This window comes from Gavia stellata, unplaced genomic scaffold, assembly GCF_030936135.1.
Source record: "Gavia stellata isolate bGavSte3 unplaced genomic scaffold, bGavSte3.hap2 HAP2_SCAFFOLD_42, whole genome shotgun sequence".
In the NCBI taxonomy this organism is placed as follows: Eukaryota; Metazoa; Chordata; class Aves; order Gaviiformes; family Gaviidae; genus Gavia; species Gavia stellata.
Window position 1 is genome coordinate 1,624,715 of NW_026776913.1, and position 15,333 is coordinate 1,640,047.

General features: G+C 51.8%; 1 protein-coding gene across 1 annotated transcript; it reads right to left on the reverse strand.

The window, feature by feature from the left end:
- Window positions 1–206: 206 nt before the first annotated feature.
- On the reverse strand, window positions 207–1,139 carry LOC132321470 (olfactory receptor 14C36-like). Its single transcript, XM_059834963.1, has one exon. It carries the CDS (start codon window positions 1,137–1,139, stop codon window positions 207–209), a length of 933 nt encoding a protein of 310 aa, XP_059690946.1.
- Between the last annotated feature and the right edge of the window lie 14,194 nt (window positions 1,140–15,333).

Consider the following 15,333-nt stretch of genomic DNA (forward strand, 5'->3'; position numbering starts at 1 on the left):
GAGCCAGAGTTACACAAATTTTTCTGAGGTGGCCAGATGAGAGAGAGCACGTTCCTGCCTCAGGTGTAGTGGGACAAATTCAAACAGTCATGCAGGAAAATGACAGGGAGAAATAACAACAACAAAACCAGCAACAGAGTGAATAAACAAAGCTCTAACACATTACAGGATGCACTGGGAATCATGTGTGAAGGAGATGGCAGGTCTCAGCTGTTGAAAAGTGTCCGTGAAAACCATTTCTTGATGGCATCCTTGAGCTCCTGGTTCCTCATGCTGTAGATGAGGGGGTTCACTGCTGGAGGCACCACTGAGTACAGAATTGCCACCACCAGGTCCAGGGATGGGGAGGAGATGGAGGGGGGCTTCAGGTAGGAAAACATGATGGTGCTGAGGAACAGGGACACCACAGCCACGTGAGGGAGGCACGTGGAAAAGGCTTTGTGCCGTCCCTGCTCAGAGGGGATCCTCAGCACGGCCCTCAAGATCTGCACATAGGACAGCACAATGAAAACAAAACACCCAAAACTAAAACAAGCACTAACCACAAGAAGCCCAACTACCCTGAGGTAGGCGTCTGAGCAGGAGAGCTTGAGGATCTGTGGGATTTCACAGAAGAACTGGTCCACAGCATTACCTTGGCAGAGTGGTAGTGAAAATGTATTGGCTGTGTGCAGCACAGCATTGAGCAACCCACTGCCCCAGGCAGCTGCTGCCATGTGGACACAAGCTCTGCTGCCCAGGAGGGTCCCGTAGTGCAGGGGATTGCAGATGGCAATGTAGCGGTCATAGGCCATGATGGTGAGAAGAGAAAACTCTGCTGCACTGAGAAAGAGAAACAGAAATACCTGGGCAGCACATCCTGAGTAGGAAATGGCCCTGGTGTGCCAGAGGGAATTGGCCATGGCTTTGGGGAGAGTGGTGGAGATGGAGCCCAGGTCGATGAAAGAAAGGTTGAGGAGGAAGAAGTACATGGGGCTGTGGAGGAGGTGGTCGCAGGCTATGGCGGTGATGATGAGGCCATTTCCCAGGAGGGCAGCCAGGTAGATGCCCAGGAAGAGGCAGAAGTGCAAGAGCTGCAGCTCCCGCGTGTCTGTGAATGCCAGGAGGAGGAACTGGGTGATAGAGCTGCTGTTGGACATTTTCTTCCTCCGGGCATGGGGAACTGTGCAAGGAGAAAAAGGCAGTGACAAGTTGAGAAGGACTTCTCTGACTTCCCCCTCCCTCAGCTGAACGATGAGTGAGTCAGCTCACTCCCCAACCCCACCAACTGAGCGACATGGTGCCTCACAGTTTAAAAAAAACCTGAGGCATCTACCTGCCATGAAGACACACCTGGCGCTGTGTCCCCAGACTTGAAGTCAAAACAGAAGCTGACCTTCACCCTCCACACCAACTCCTGAGATTGAGAGCACCACAGGCAGGTGTGGAAATACATAATATGTCTGTGGTCTGAAAAACTGAAGCAAGGAGAGAAAGGCTGATGGGTATGAAGTGAAGCCTTCCCCTTACCCAGCCGTGCTCTCCACCTCACAGATAGCAACACTGCAGGGCACTTGTTTTTAGCATATTTGTTGTGTATCGACTGTAGGACACATGCACTGGTCCTACGCTGGAGGTCCAGCTGCTGAGGAGGTGAACAACCCTCTGCAAATGTCCTCAGAGTGATCTGGAGCTGAGGGCAGCCCTGACCCACACAGCACCCTCTCAACAGCAGAAGCACCCTGCCATCGCACTGGTCTCTCCTTCCACCCCCAGCTTCTCCCCACAGCGCCGTGGGGAGCTCCCCGGGCAGGCTGAGTGCTGACCCTGGCAGGCGGCAGAGTCCCTGCCCCAGCACCCAGCCCCGGGGGTGCAGGGACCCTGCTCGGAAGGACAGCCCTGGGCACCCCTGGCTGCACACCCACCTTCACACCCTGAAGCCGTCCCTGGCAGAAGGCAGCCCTCATGCCCTGTCCCTCTGATGGTGCAGCAGGGAAGCCCTGCTCTGGGGCACCTCCTCCTCCTCTACACTGGAGAACCTGTGACAGTTCTCCCTGAAAGCTCTCAGAGTTTGTGGGATGTGCCAGCATTAGGAGATCTGCCCATGAACTGTACCTAAATCGCCCTGCAGCCAGAGACTTCCCGTGTCAAGGGCTGTGAAGATTTCTCCTCCAGTGAGCTCGCCTCTGTCCTCCCACCCCAGACTGCCTTTAAACCCTTCAATGCCTCACTCCTCATCCCTGGGAGAAGGCAGCCGTCATGCCCTGCCACCTCCTCTACACAGGAGTGAGATTCCTGGGGACTATGCCACGTTTATGAGAGCCCTCCACAAACTCCAGCTGCATTGCCCTGCAGCCAGAGACTTACCATGTCAAGGGCTGTGAAGATTTCTCCTACTTTGCGCTCTCAGCATACTCCTCCTCCTGACTGACTTAAACCCTTCGCTGCCTCACTCCTCTCCCCTCGGTGCCTGCAGGCAGTGCCCTCAGCCCTTCTGAGCTTTGCAGAGGAGCTGCTCCTGGGCAGAGCTGTCTCTCGGCAGTGATGCCCGCTTGCCCTGAGCTCCCTCTGTCCCAGGAGCCCGGCACAGCTCAGCAGCAGAGGACCATCTCAAGGTGTTTTAATGACCCCTCAGGTGGGTTTGGTGCCGAGTCCATAAACCTCAGACAGGGAGAGGAAGTTGAAGAAACCTCTCAAGAAGTCAGTGTCTGATGCAATCTCCACTGTTTCTTGGAGTGTTAATGGGTCCCACGGAGGGACATTGCTGACAAAGCCTCCCCAGGGGCTGCTTAGAGCAGAAAACTCCAGGCAGTGATGACAGTTAGGCAAAGGCAATGTGAAGGAAGAGATTCTGAGTAACCCTGGATGTGTTACCTAAAGGCAAAGGGCCAAGCTCTGACCCCCAGCCCCTGGGAAGGAGATCCGGTCCCTCACACATTGCTCAGGGCTCTTCCTGGGGCGGTGTGATGTGGGGATGGGCAATGCCCAGGGCAGGACTACGGTACGATACCTCCCAGGCTCCCAGGTGGGGAAGGGGAGGCAATGAGCCCCGAGTGCTGTAAGGACAAGGTGCTTCCTCATGGGTGTCAGTGGCAGAGACAACAGCCACAGCCGAGGAGGGAAAGAGCTGATCTCTCTTGGGGGCTTTTTCGACTTCATCCCTCTCTCATCTCCACCATTGGCTGTCCTACGGTCTCCCACACCTGCACCTCTTTCTCTGCAGGCTGTAGACATCCACCCTGCTACCCCACCTGGCTCTCACCTGAGCATCTTCCTTTACTGATATCTCTCCATCCTTCCTCGTTGTCCCTTGCAACACAAAGCCTTGGGTTGATCCAGTCTCCCTCTGGGTGACTTCTTACACCACAGCACTGCCCTTCGAGTGACATTTCTCTTTCCTCGTGTCCAGTCTGGAGCTCTCCAGCTGCACTTTGTGCTATAAGTTCTTTCTCATGCCATTTCCCACTACGAACAAAAGATTCATCATCTCTGAAACCACCTTTCCAGCAGTCTCAGGCTACTCCTATACTGCTCTGAGCCTCTCTGCCACTGGGTCAATGCTGCCCAGGTCCCTCAGCCGCCCCACACAGATCATATGCACCCGGTCCCATACCCCATCTTGGCAGACCTGCACTCGACACTCTCTAGTTCCTCCTGACTTCTCCAAACTGGGGAGCCGCCCTCTGGGACATACCCATGTGTGTGGAGCCACACCAGTGCTGAGTCAAGGGGGATGATCTCTCAAGTTGTCTGGGTGGCCCACACTCCTCCTAACACAGCCCCACGTGCAGCTGCCCTTGTTCATAGGGACCATACGCTACCGGTTGTAGGGCATCCCTCGTAGTGCCCAGGCCCTGCTCCTCAGCTGCTCACGTCCCAGCCTGTCCTGATGTATGGGGTTATTCTCCCCTCGCCCCCCACCACTGCAGCTCGGATGCAGAAATGTTGAACCATACAACTGTCACAGAGTTCCTTCTCTTGGGCTTCCCCTCCCTCCACCATCAGGAGCCCCTCATGGCAATCGCTCTCCTGGCTTCGTACCTGGTGATCTTAGGGACAAACCTGCTGATCATTCCCTCATTCTTGCTGAAGGAGACCTCCACAGTCCCACAGACTTTTCCCTCTGTAACCTCTCCTGTTTGGAGGTTTTCATCACCATATCCATCATACCCAAAGCCGTAGAAAACTTGTGCATGGCCAGCAAAGCCATATCCTGCCCAGGCTGCTTAACTCAGTGCTACTTCTGCTCCCTTCTGGACTGCATCTTCATTTATGTCCAGCCTTCAAGTCACCTCATTTCCTGAAACAAGGCAGTGGCCCTTCTCAACACAGTGCCAACTCCTTTGATGAGTCCCTTTGTTTTCAGGCTCAGGAACCAGCTGATGAAAGATGCTCTCAAGGCAGGTTTCAAAAGAAGTGGGATAATCTTCAGAAACTGCTTTTCCACCTGAGGAGAGGTGTTGTAAGTGGATTTTGAAAGGGGAGAGGGGTGGGGAGGGCAAACACATGATTATGATGCATCTGCAGAAATGAGACCTCTCTTTCTTAGCAGTGTAAGATCTCCTTAATCGAATATCACACCAGACTCTCTTCTGCAACACGTCATCATAAGATGACCCTGCATAGCAATGCCTTTCAAATGACCTACAAGCACTTTACAAACCCTGGTGAATACCACAGTGGCATTTTCTAAGCGTGCAAACCAAGACAGAGAGCAACAAGCAGAGGACTTCATCCCTCCATGGCACACCCAATTCTCAACAAGCTTCGCCCTCGTCCGGTTCTCATGCAACTGCGCCTTGCTCCGAAATCTGGTTTCCTGCTTATTTTGGTGACAGATCTTTGCTGAACCTCTTAGTCTTTAGGAAATGACAGGACATAGGTGGAACACAATGAAGAGAACAATAACAGCTTAATTTTTCGACCAAGTGGAAAATACATCTCCGTTAACGTCCTGGTCAGAACAAAAACATGCCTGAAATTCAGTCCAGTTGAACTGTTGAGAATGACCTCTCTTCTATTTTGGTCCAGAATCTAGAATATTGGTCAGGAATGTAGTTTGGAGTAACAGTGCACCTGTCTCCAGATCACTCATGTTTGGTGAAACAAATGTCCAGTCCTTGACACAATGCTCCCAGAGCCAATACTTCAGCTAATCCAGCACATTCAGAGGAATTAGCTTGTTCAGACATAGACTTTTATAACTTTAATGTCTAAAAAGATGAGTTCATTCTCTGGCCTCCTTTGATAGCGGGGAAGGATCAGCACTCTAGAGGGTGATATCATCTCCTCCTACAGTGGTCTTCAGGAGAACTGTACTTAGCATTGACTTGGCAGCTTAGTTTTCCCATAGGTAATGCCAAGTGCCCTGAGCCACATACCGGGCAACGTGTGGTCATTTGCAGAAGGGAGGGACTCTTGCTCAGCGGGGCCCTCCTTTGAAGACCTGAGGGTTACAACTGTACCTTAAAGTCTCTCCAAAATTAAAAGGAAACCTCTCCTCTTCTCTAATCCCTATCACAGTGTTGCCATTTAGTGCCAGTGGCTCTTGGCACAGTGGCAGCTATGAAGTGAGACCATGTTTCTTGGTACAGTCCTGTCCTGCCTATCTTCTCATTCCAGCTCCCTCTTCCCTCTAGATACCCTCTCTGTGTGCTTGACACTGCTGAACCCAGATACAGGCAGCGTGGTGGTCAGTGCAGTCAGAGCTGTGGGGCATAAGCTAATGGGCACTCACACACCTCAGTGGACAGGCAGAGGTTGGGGCAGAGTGTATGGGGCCAGGGTGCCAAGACATGCCCCTTATGTTCTCAACTCTCTTAATCTCTCGCTGTCTCTTTCTCCATCTTGCTCGTATCTTAGGGATCCATCTCAATCCCTCAGCTCTCTCACAGTTGTCTCTCAGCCATCTACATGGGATGTGATTTACAGCGAGCAGTGAATCTGAGGCACCCTCCCCATGGAAGCACCTTCAGGAACAACGCACCCTAGTGTAGGTGGGGTGAATGACTGAGTAAAAGGGCTCCTCCATTCCAGGAGCTCTCTGGGCTGTCTAGGTGACTGCCTCGGCCATCTCCAAGTCACGATAAAGATATGAAGTTTGAGACAGGGAATCATCAGGGACTTGTGCCAAATTGGGGAGCCACCCACTGGGACACACCCATGTGTGTGGAGCCTTCCCATTTGGACTCACACTGGTATCCTACATCTGCATCAGAGCTGCAGTCCTGAGGATCCCAACCACCATGGGGAGGCAGAAGGCCTTCTCCACCCGCTCCTCTCACCTCATCGTGGTGACTGTTTTCTATGGCACCCTCGTCCTTGTCTATATGACACCCAGGACAGCCTCCCTGAGGCAGCTCCATGAAGTCCTCTCCTTTTTCTACACCATCCTCATGCCCCTGGTCAATCCACTCCTCTACAGCCTGCGGAACAGGGAGGTCAAGGGGGCTCTTGGGAATGCACTCAGAAAAACTGTGGCCTGCCTTGAGAGCTCATACATGTTGTGATCCACCAGGAATAAACAGGTGGTGGATCTCTTCTGATCAAGTGGGGACCACTCGTAAGTGCCTCTTTTGTGTACCAGGTATATCTTTAGAAGTGCAGAATCTTGGGACTGGTTGTGGAATGAGAAGCGGGAGAAGGGAATTTGTGTCTTAAAGAAATATAGGTCTGGTCTTGAAGAGTGTAAAAAACTTGCCTGGCTTTCTTCCTTCTTTAAAGTAAAGCCAGTTGTGATCCTGGAAGTGGGAGCTGTTGAAATGCCGGACCTGCCCAGGAGTGGGAGGAAACTGACTCTAAGCATGCTGTTTTCTCTTCTGTCACCCAGCTAGGCTGAGGCGTGGCATTCCTGCATGTCTGGGATTCCTCAGGGCATCTCCCTATTGGCAGGGAGAAGTGGGCAGCTGGATCAAGCCCTTCCACTGGACATGTCTAAATCCAACTCGGTGAATCCAATCCCTCTTGTTCTCTGGGCTTCCTAGCAGAGGACAACTGTGAAAGCTACTCTGATAGGGTCAGCTCCTCTGAAAAAAAAAAAAAGTAGATCCTTGCGCAGAGGAAAGATGCACAAGTTGGGTCTCAGTTTCCCCATCTTTTAACACAGAAATCATTACTTCCCCCTTCTTTCCTTCTCATATTCTGACTCCCCTCCAACAATGTAATTACTTATTTGTGTCCCACTGTCTGACTTAGATACTGCAAACCGAGTCCTCCTGTTTTCTTCTTTCTTGCAAAAGAGAGCAAGGTCAGCTCATGGGGCATGACTGAGCACACACACCCCCAGCAGCAGGCTCTCCCCATTTCCTAGGCTGAGGCAAGCGCACAAGGTGGGAATGTCTCCATCATCTCTGATTTGCGCAAGGGCCTTCAGCCCTGACATACTCCCACAACACACTTGTTCCTCCTCCACCCACAGACAGAAATTCCTTCCCACTTCCAGGCTCAGGTCTTGGTTGCAAGAATTTGCTGCACTTCAGAAGAGGCCTTGAGCTTCTTGGCTCTTCTTGGTGCTTAAGGCAATCTTCCGGGCTCCCTCCAGATTTCATGGGGGGAATTCTTGTCTCTAACAAGGACTTTGTGACAAGTTTTTATGAAATGTTTGTTTTTCTGTCATTCCTGTGTGTGGAAAGAGTAGACACAGAGAAGGAGGATATACACCAAAAGGGATGCGAGTGAAGTGCCAGTAAGAACCAGGTGAGCTCCCCCCATGCCTGTGGCTTCCTGGCAAGGAGTCTGTCCTGAGAAGGGCATCCAGCCTCTGCCACTCTGGAGTGGGGACACAAAAGATGACTTTTCAAGGGCACCTTTCCTCTGAACTGCTGTAGATTTGTCCTTGAGGATGAGGTATAATGGCTGACACTGCAAATACTTATTTAACTGGCATTGCCCAGAGTGGTCATCAGAGATGCAAACTGCTGTGTTGCAGATATTTATATTTAGGCAGATTAATGTTGGGGGTTTGGTTTAGTTTTTTTTCTAATTTTTAAAATGCTGATACTCTTAGGGAAATCACACAAGCACCTGAAGGATTATTGAATATTTACTGAGAGAAGCCCCAGCAGATTAGCATCTCAAGCAATGGGATGCCAGGGGACAAGGAAAGGATGGTTTGGGCACTGCCCTGGGATTTGGGAAACGGAAATGAGTTCTCCGCTCCTTGACACCCTGCCCTTTTCAGTGAGGGCTGTGAAAAACTCTGCCAACTAGGTCGGAATGCACAGCCGTGTCAAGGAACTTCTGTCTAACTGCAGCAATGTGGTCCTGACAGCTCAGGCATTGAGTTTCCATTGGAGTCCAAACCGCGACAATTCACACTGCCTCCGTCTTCACTATGACACTGGGTGTTGTGTGACACAACTCTCCTGGATCTCCAGGCAGGATGGGCAAAAGTTTGATACCTCAACCGGAACTCTTCCTCTTCCTGGAAATGTCAATGCCACAGGCTCGAGCCAAGAGGCCCAAGAAACAAAACTTCCCGGAGGGTCAAGTAATGAAAACGTCCCCCAGGCTGTGGGACTTGCTCTTGACTGACCGAGAATTTGTGAGTCTGGACAAATTTGTGAGTCTTCACCTATTTTTCCCTCTCTCTTTGTAACTTGGCTCTCAGCATTTACATATTGAAACTGCTTTGCCACTTTGAAAATGTGTCTTTGAGAAACTAGCTCAGGATATATTTATTACCTTTTTTTTAGCCCAAATGAATATGCAGCATTGAAGTGGGTTTCCATATATGGAGCAGTTTTGCGCAATGTCTGCTCCAAGAGGAGAAATATCTCAGCCTGCAGTGGGTAAAGAGTGAAGCTGTGGGTGGTAAATGTGCTTCTTCAGACGATATGTGGTATGCATGCAAGAGAAAATGTTGTGAAGGTGAATGGGCATGAAAGAAATGGAAAACTGCCCATCCAATGGAGCTCTGCAAGAGGAGGATGGAGCCATACATAACATGGCATGATCCAAGTGGGATCAGCATGGAGAGAAGACATTTGTAGGGAAGGTGTTGCAATGGAGTACCTTGACGTCACCCAACTGAAAAAGAGAGATTGGACAGTGCGCTGAAGTGATGGGCAGAAGTGTCCTGGGCTAAAGGACCTTGGCTAAGAGAAGGTTGGAGGGATTTGGGTTGCAGAGGTTTGAGGTAGTCCTTTCAAGATCTAAGCAGGCTGAGCTTTGGAGACAAGTGAAAATAAGGAAGCTCTCAAGGATGTTTTGCCATTTGTTGTACTATCTTTGCTCTCTCTTATCATTTAAAGATTACAGTATTGCCCTTAAGTAATCCATGCTCCATATGTTTTTTCTCTGCTTTTTTGAGGAGGGGGAGGTGGAAGAGAAGAATAGTTTCTTTTTTAACCAAAGGCAGCCAAAGGGCAGATCCCAGGTTAGCGAAAAGGTACAAAGGAAGGCAGAATTTTGATGTGGTGTACACTGGCACAAGAGGATTACCTGCATTTCCATTCTCTGAAGACCTAACTGGGCGACTGAGAGCCTGGAAGCTCAGAGCTCCCTTCATCTGCCCTGCATTTCAGCATGTAAAATGAAGCTAACTGAGTCATAAAGTTGGTTTTGATTCTCTTCACAGCCTAAAGCACAGCATGGGGCAGGAGACAGGCAGGACACCTAAAGAGGACTCACACTTCTCTGCACAAAAGCTTAGGTGCTTGCGGGAACCTCAGGAGGCATGGCATACCAATTCCAGGGTTCAACGACCTGGTCAAATGCCTTGTTTCCTTCTCTGTAATGGTGGCATTGATGCGTCACACCTGTGCGGACTCTGTACAAGGATCATAGAATCATCGATTCATAGAATGGTTTAGGTTGGAAACAACCTTAAAGATCATCAAGTCCAACTGTAAACCTAACCCTGCTAAGTCCACCACTAAACCATGTCCCTCAGCACCTCATCCACATGTCTTTTAAAAACCTCCAGTGATGCTGACTCAACCACGTCCTTGGGCAGCCTGTTCCAGTGTCTGACAGCCCTTTCGGTGAATAGACTTTTCCTAATATCCAGTCTGAACTTCCCCTGGCACAACCTGTGGCTGTTTCCTCTTGTCCTATCACTTGTCACTTGGGAGAAGAGACCCCCACCCACCTCTCTACAGGGGGACAATCACTTCCCTAGTCCTGCCGGCCACACTGTTTCTGATACAAGCCAGGATGGGGTTGGCCATCATAGCAATGTTGGCCAACATATGAATGTTTACTTTCCATAGGTATTCAGAGAGATCCTTCTTGTGCTCGGGAAAGGCTGTCCTGCAAGGCCTATCACATTTCCTGAGCTCCTTCCCCCTTCAGAGCTGCTTCCCATGGCACCACCTGTATAAGTCCCCCCTGTATATCAAAGTCTTCTCCTCTGGAGTCCACCAGCCTGTGCTCTGCTGCTGGCCTTCCTTTGACACCTGGGACCCCAATATTTCCTTGTTTGCCAGTACCGCCTCCAGGTGAGCATCCCCCTTGTTGTCCCTACCTGGCAGCTCTGTTCGGAACTTGTCCCAGGAGCCTCCAGGCTGCCAGCATCCTGTCACTTTGCCTGGCCAGGGAATGCCAGGGCACTTACAGTCCCCCACAGGAACCTGCTCCTTAACCTGGAGACTTCCTCGGCTTGCTGAGAGAGGACTATTGCTGTTTCCTCTCCCTGACCAGGTAGGATATGACTGCCGAGACCATGTCACCCTTACTGATTTCTCTTCTCATCCTCACTCACAGAAACTGTCCCAACCTGTGGCCCATCTCATAGAGGAGCTCCATATATCCTAGCTGCTCCTTCACACAGCGTGCTTCCCCCCAATTCTTGTCCTCCCTATCACCTTCTCCATCAGAGCCTGTATCCCTCCACTGCAGCACCCCAGCTCAGCAAGCTGTGCCACCACTTCTCATTTAATCCCAAACCATCACAGTAGAGTGACAAGTCCTGGGGCTTCAGCTCCTCCTGCCTGTGCTCCAGCTCCCCCTGGCCATGCACATTTGGGCTGCAGCACCTCAGCTGTGGCACCGGGGTGGAGTGCAGACTTCTCACAGGGAAACCTGATCACTGATCCTGACCAGAAGACCATTGTGAATCGAAGAGTTAGTGCTGTGCTGCGCTGTGCTGCGTGTACAGCGTGGCCTCCACACCTGTACTGTGCTGCAGAGATCCCTTGGGCACAGGACAACCTCAGCAGCTCCTTGTCACAGTGCAGCCTGCGGGCAGCTCCCATGCGGTACTGGCCATCATGGCACCTGCATGGCCTTGTCTCTGTCTGACAATGCAGCAGGAAGGTCTCCTGAGAACATCATTTCTGACTGACTGTGGAGAAGAGGAATAGAGTCATTTCCACTTAAGGGAATACAGTAAGAGTTTGATTGACCAAAACAGGAGACTCTTTTCTCTGGATGGGGTCTGCATAGCATGCTTCGCATGGCTGGGAGTCCCATTCGATGCTACACCACCTAGGCATCCCACCACCTAACTGGATCAAAGATTACCTATACTATTCTCTCCTTATAATCCTTGACCTAACTGCCTTTTAAATGATACTTCACAGAGTCTGAGTACCTTCCTTACTGGGATCATCATGGACCAGGATCTACTGGTGAAGAACTCTCCCAGCACACTTGGATGCAGCCCCTACAGTCCAATGGACTGGTAGGTGTGCAGTTTGCTCAGGTAACCCCTGGCTTCATCCCCATTCACAGCTGGTTGTTCTCCTCCAGAGCCCTGCCTCAAAGCACAAAGGCCTGGGAGACCTTGCTGGTGGAAACTGAGGCAAAGGGGACACAGAGCATCTCAGATCTATCTACACCTACTCTTACTAAAATTAGCAGTGGTTCCACAGTCTCTCTGTCTCTTCCTTAACTCTTCCTGAAGTACCAACAGGTCATCTTAGTGCCCTTGAATTCCCTTTTGAGTGTCAATTGAGTTTTGATATGGACCATTGCTGTGGTTGGAGGACGCAGTCCATGAAGACAAGTGTGCAGGTACAGTGAGAAAAGGATTGTTCTGTTCCCGGACTGTATCATCAAGGGAGTGAATAAAGATCCCTGTGTGATGCTTTGTGTTCACGCAATGCCTGCAGCTATTGGGCAGAGAAGGGACAGACGTTGCCTCTCTGATGACATCTGATGACTGATGCCTCTGAGTGATGGCAACAGTCAATGGCACACAGCCACCAAATTGCATTGTCTGCAATGCCACCTGCGGTGCCTTGTCACACACCCACCCTGAATGGGAATTGCTTTCCTGTTGGTCCTGTGATTTTCTTGCCAGCCCTGGCATCTCATGTAGCTCTGTGGGCCTGGATTTGAACATTACATTGAGCAGCTGCCTTGAATTCTGTACCACAATGTGGGGATGAACACGAGACAGCTGCCAATACAGTCAGTGAAGGTCTAGTAAACCCAACACCTGGAGGAGAGGAAGAAAGAGACGGAGCTCTCCCTATGGCATAAGACTCCATTCCATCATCTGAATATCTCTATAGGCTGACCTGAAGGTAACGAGTAGGGACAGGATCAGTTGCCCTTAATTTGGGCAGCAGCTGTCCTTTCAGTTGGCCAAAGGAAATTCCCAAGAGCCTCCAAGAAGATGCCCCAGATGTTGGCCTGTCTCTACATCAGCCTGCACGTATCTTCAATCTGTCTCTATTAGCGGCACATATCTTTGACCACCTCTGGCACCTCAGATGTCACCAGACAACTGCATCTGAACAGCTCACTCCTGGCCTCCAGCTCCATTAATTACCATGGGAGCTGAGAGCAGGAGCTCACATGCAGGTGCCTATTGTGTGTCCACCTGAAGGGGGGCAGGAGGAATCCCACCTGCTGTGGGTCTGTGGTGTGCATGGGAGGGAGCTGAGTGCCCTTCCAGCCCCAGCACTCCAAACCCAGGATGAGATGCCTTGTCGGGCTCAGCTGCATCCCTTCCCTCAGCAGGGGTAAAGGAGATCCCTGCCTGTCCCTGTCTGGCTGTCCTGTCTAAAGATGGGCCAAGAAAAGTTGATATTTAGGCGTGACTCTGTCTCTCAGCAGGGAAATGACAGTGCTGGAAAGAAGTGTCTCTCCCCAGCTGCGGGAGGGAACCTCAGTGATTGCTCCAGCCTGTTTCACAGCAGGTTCCCCTGGAGCCCCAGGGACCCCTGGGGGGAGCCCCGAGGGGCAGAGAAAGTGCCGCCGTGGGCTGCTCCTCTGCTGCTGAGCTGGGCCGGGCTCCTGGGATGGAGGGAGCTCAGGGCAAGCGGGCAGCGCTGAGGAGAGACAGCTCTGCCCAGGAGCAGCTCCTCTGCAGAGCGCAGCAGGGCTGAGGGCACTGCCTGCAGGCACCGAGGGGAGAGGATCAAGGCAGAGAGAGGTTAAAGGCAGTCTGGGGTGGGAGGACAGAGGCGAGCTCACTGGAGGAGAAATCTTCACAGCCCTTGACACGGTAAGTCTCTGGGTGTGGGGAAATTTAGGTATAGTTCACAAGAAGATCTCCTAATGGTGGCACATCAAACAAACTCTGAGACCTTTCAGGAAGAACTGCCACAGGTTCTCCAGTGTAGAGGAGGAGGAGGTGCCCCAGAGCAGGGCTTCCCTGCTGCACCATCAGAGGGACAGGGCATGAGGGCTGCCTTCTGCCAGGGACGGCTGCAGGGTGTGAAGGTGGGTGTGCAGCCAGGGGTGCCCAGGGCTGTCCTTCCGAGCAGGGTCCCTGCACCCCCGGGGCTGGGTGCTGGGGCAGGGACTCTGCCGCCTGCCAGGGTCAGCACTCAGCCTGCCCGGGGAGCTCCCCACGGCGCTGTGGGGAGAAGCTGGGGGTGGAAGGAGAGACCAGTGCAATGGCAGGGTGCTTCTGCTGTTGAGAGGGTGCTGTGTGGGTCAGGGCTGCTCACAGTTCCACATCACTGCAGGATCTTCCCAGGAGACTTTTCAGGAAGCACAGCAAGGCAGGGGCTGCCTGAAAGGGAAGGATCCTGGTCTTTCACTCTTCTCCTCTGGGTTGTCTGGGTGGGCGATGGCACATAGAAATTAATCTCGCATTTCCAGAGGAGGCACTGAAATTCCAAGTCTGTTCCTCTTAGAGGTGAATAAAGCAGGGAGTATTGGAAATCACCATGCCGTGGTCACAGACAGCATCAGTGTCACTTTTCCAGCCTCGCCAGGGTTGGTCTGATGTTCCCCTCAGAGCCTGCACACCCAGAGATGCCCCTGGGCAGTGTCCTGCTGCAGGGAGGGCTCTGCAGGGCAGAGCTGAGCAGGCAGCGGGTGGGATGGGCTGTGTGAGCACTGCCAGGGAGGAGACACAGGGGACAGAGAACCAGCTCCTGGCAGGGACAGCTGCAGGCAGCAGAGACAGGGACGGGGTTGGGAGGACACTGCAAACGAGCACAGGGGGAGGGTGCGCTCAGGCAGCTCTCTTTCTGTGTTTCCCTGCAGATGTCTGCTGGGCACTGTCTGCGGGGCAATGAGCTGACTCTCTCTGTAGAACCTCCCATCGGAGGGACCCCCGAGTCTCTGCTTTGCCTGTCCTGCAGGGCTTGCAAGCTGCCCCCCAGAAAGGCGCAGCTCTGCTGTGGGATCCTCGGGAGTGCGGAGCCTTTCCTTGGGGGTCGGCACTCTCCTCGCAGAGTCAGTTGCTTCTCTCTGGGAGGGGTCGTGTCCTGCCCTCTCCATCACACCTCCACCTCTGGGCTGGGCTGGAGAAGAGTTTGCAGAGCTGTCCTTTGAAACAGGACTCCTCTGGTCTCATCAGAGTCCATGTTTAGCATTTTTTTTTAAAAGAGTAATTTGTGTGTGAAGTCCTCTTCAAGGCAGCACAAGTGAAAGCACAGGGCAGATGGGAAAAGTACTGATGGACACTGCAGCTCTCCTGACTCTGCATTAAATTACAAAGAGCTGAGCCATTTTGCCTGTCCCATCTCAAGACACTTCACATTTTCAGTCATAAAAATGAGGATTTCTACCCCTAAAAATAACACCCACCAGATGTGATTGTGGAAAAGAAAAAACACAGACAAAATTATTAAAAAGAGATGCTGAGCCTCTCTTCCGCAGTCCATGTTCTTCCGAGTCATGAGTGCAGATATTGAACTTTTCAATGACAGGTACATTATATCTGACATCTGAAATCTGTGAACATCGGAGCTGTCCCATCCAGCTCCCATGTACCCCCTGCAGCAGAGCAAAGCTGTCTCCTCAGCAGCACCCGGGCAGAGGTCCTGGTCCTCACAGCACACTCAGCCAGCACAAACTAGAGAAGGGAAATGCATTCCAACTGGGGGGGATTGCTATGAAAATTTGAGTGGCTTTTCTGTCCTAATTTTTTCCTGTCTTTTCCTTCTTTGGACAGAGCCCCAGACCAAGAAACAGCAAATGTCCAACAGCAGCTCCATCACCCAGTTC

What these genes read in the sequence shown, in the direction of transcription:
- LOC132321470 (XM_059834963.1), bottom strand. Translation starts at nt 1,139, where the DNA reads ATGTCCAACAGCAGCTCTATCACCCAGTTCCTCCTCCTGGCATTCACA.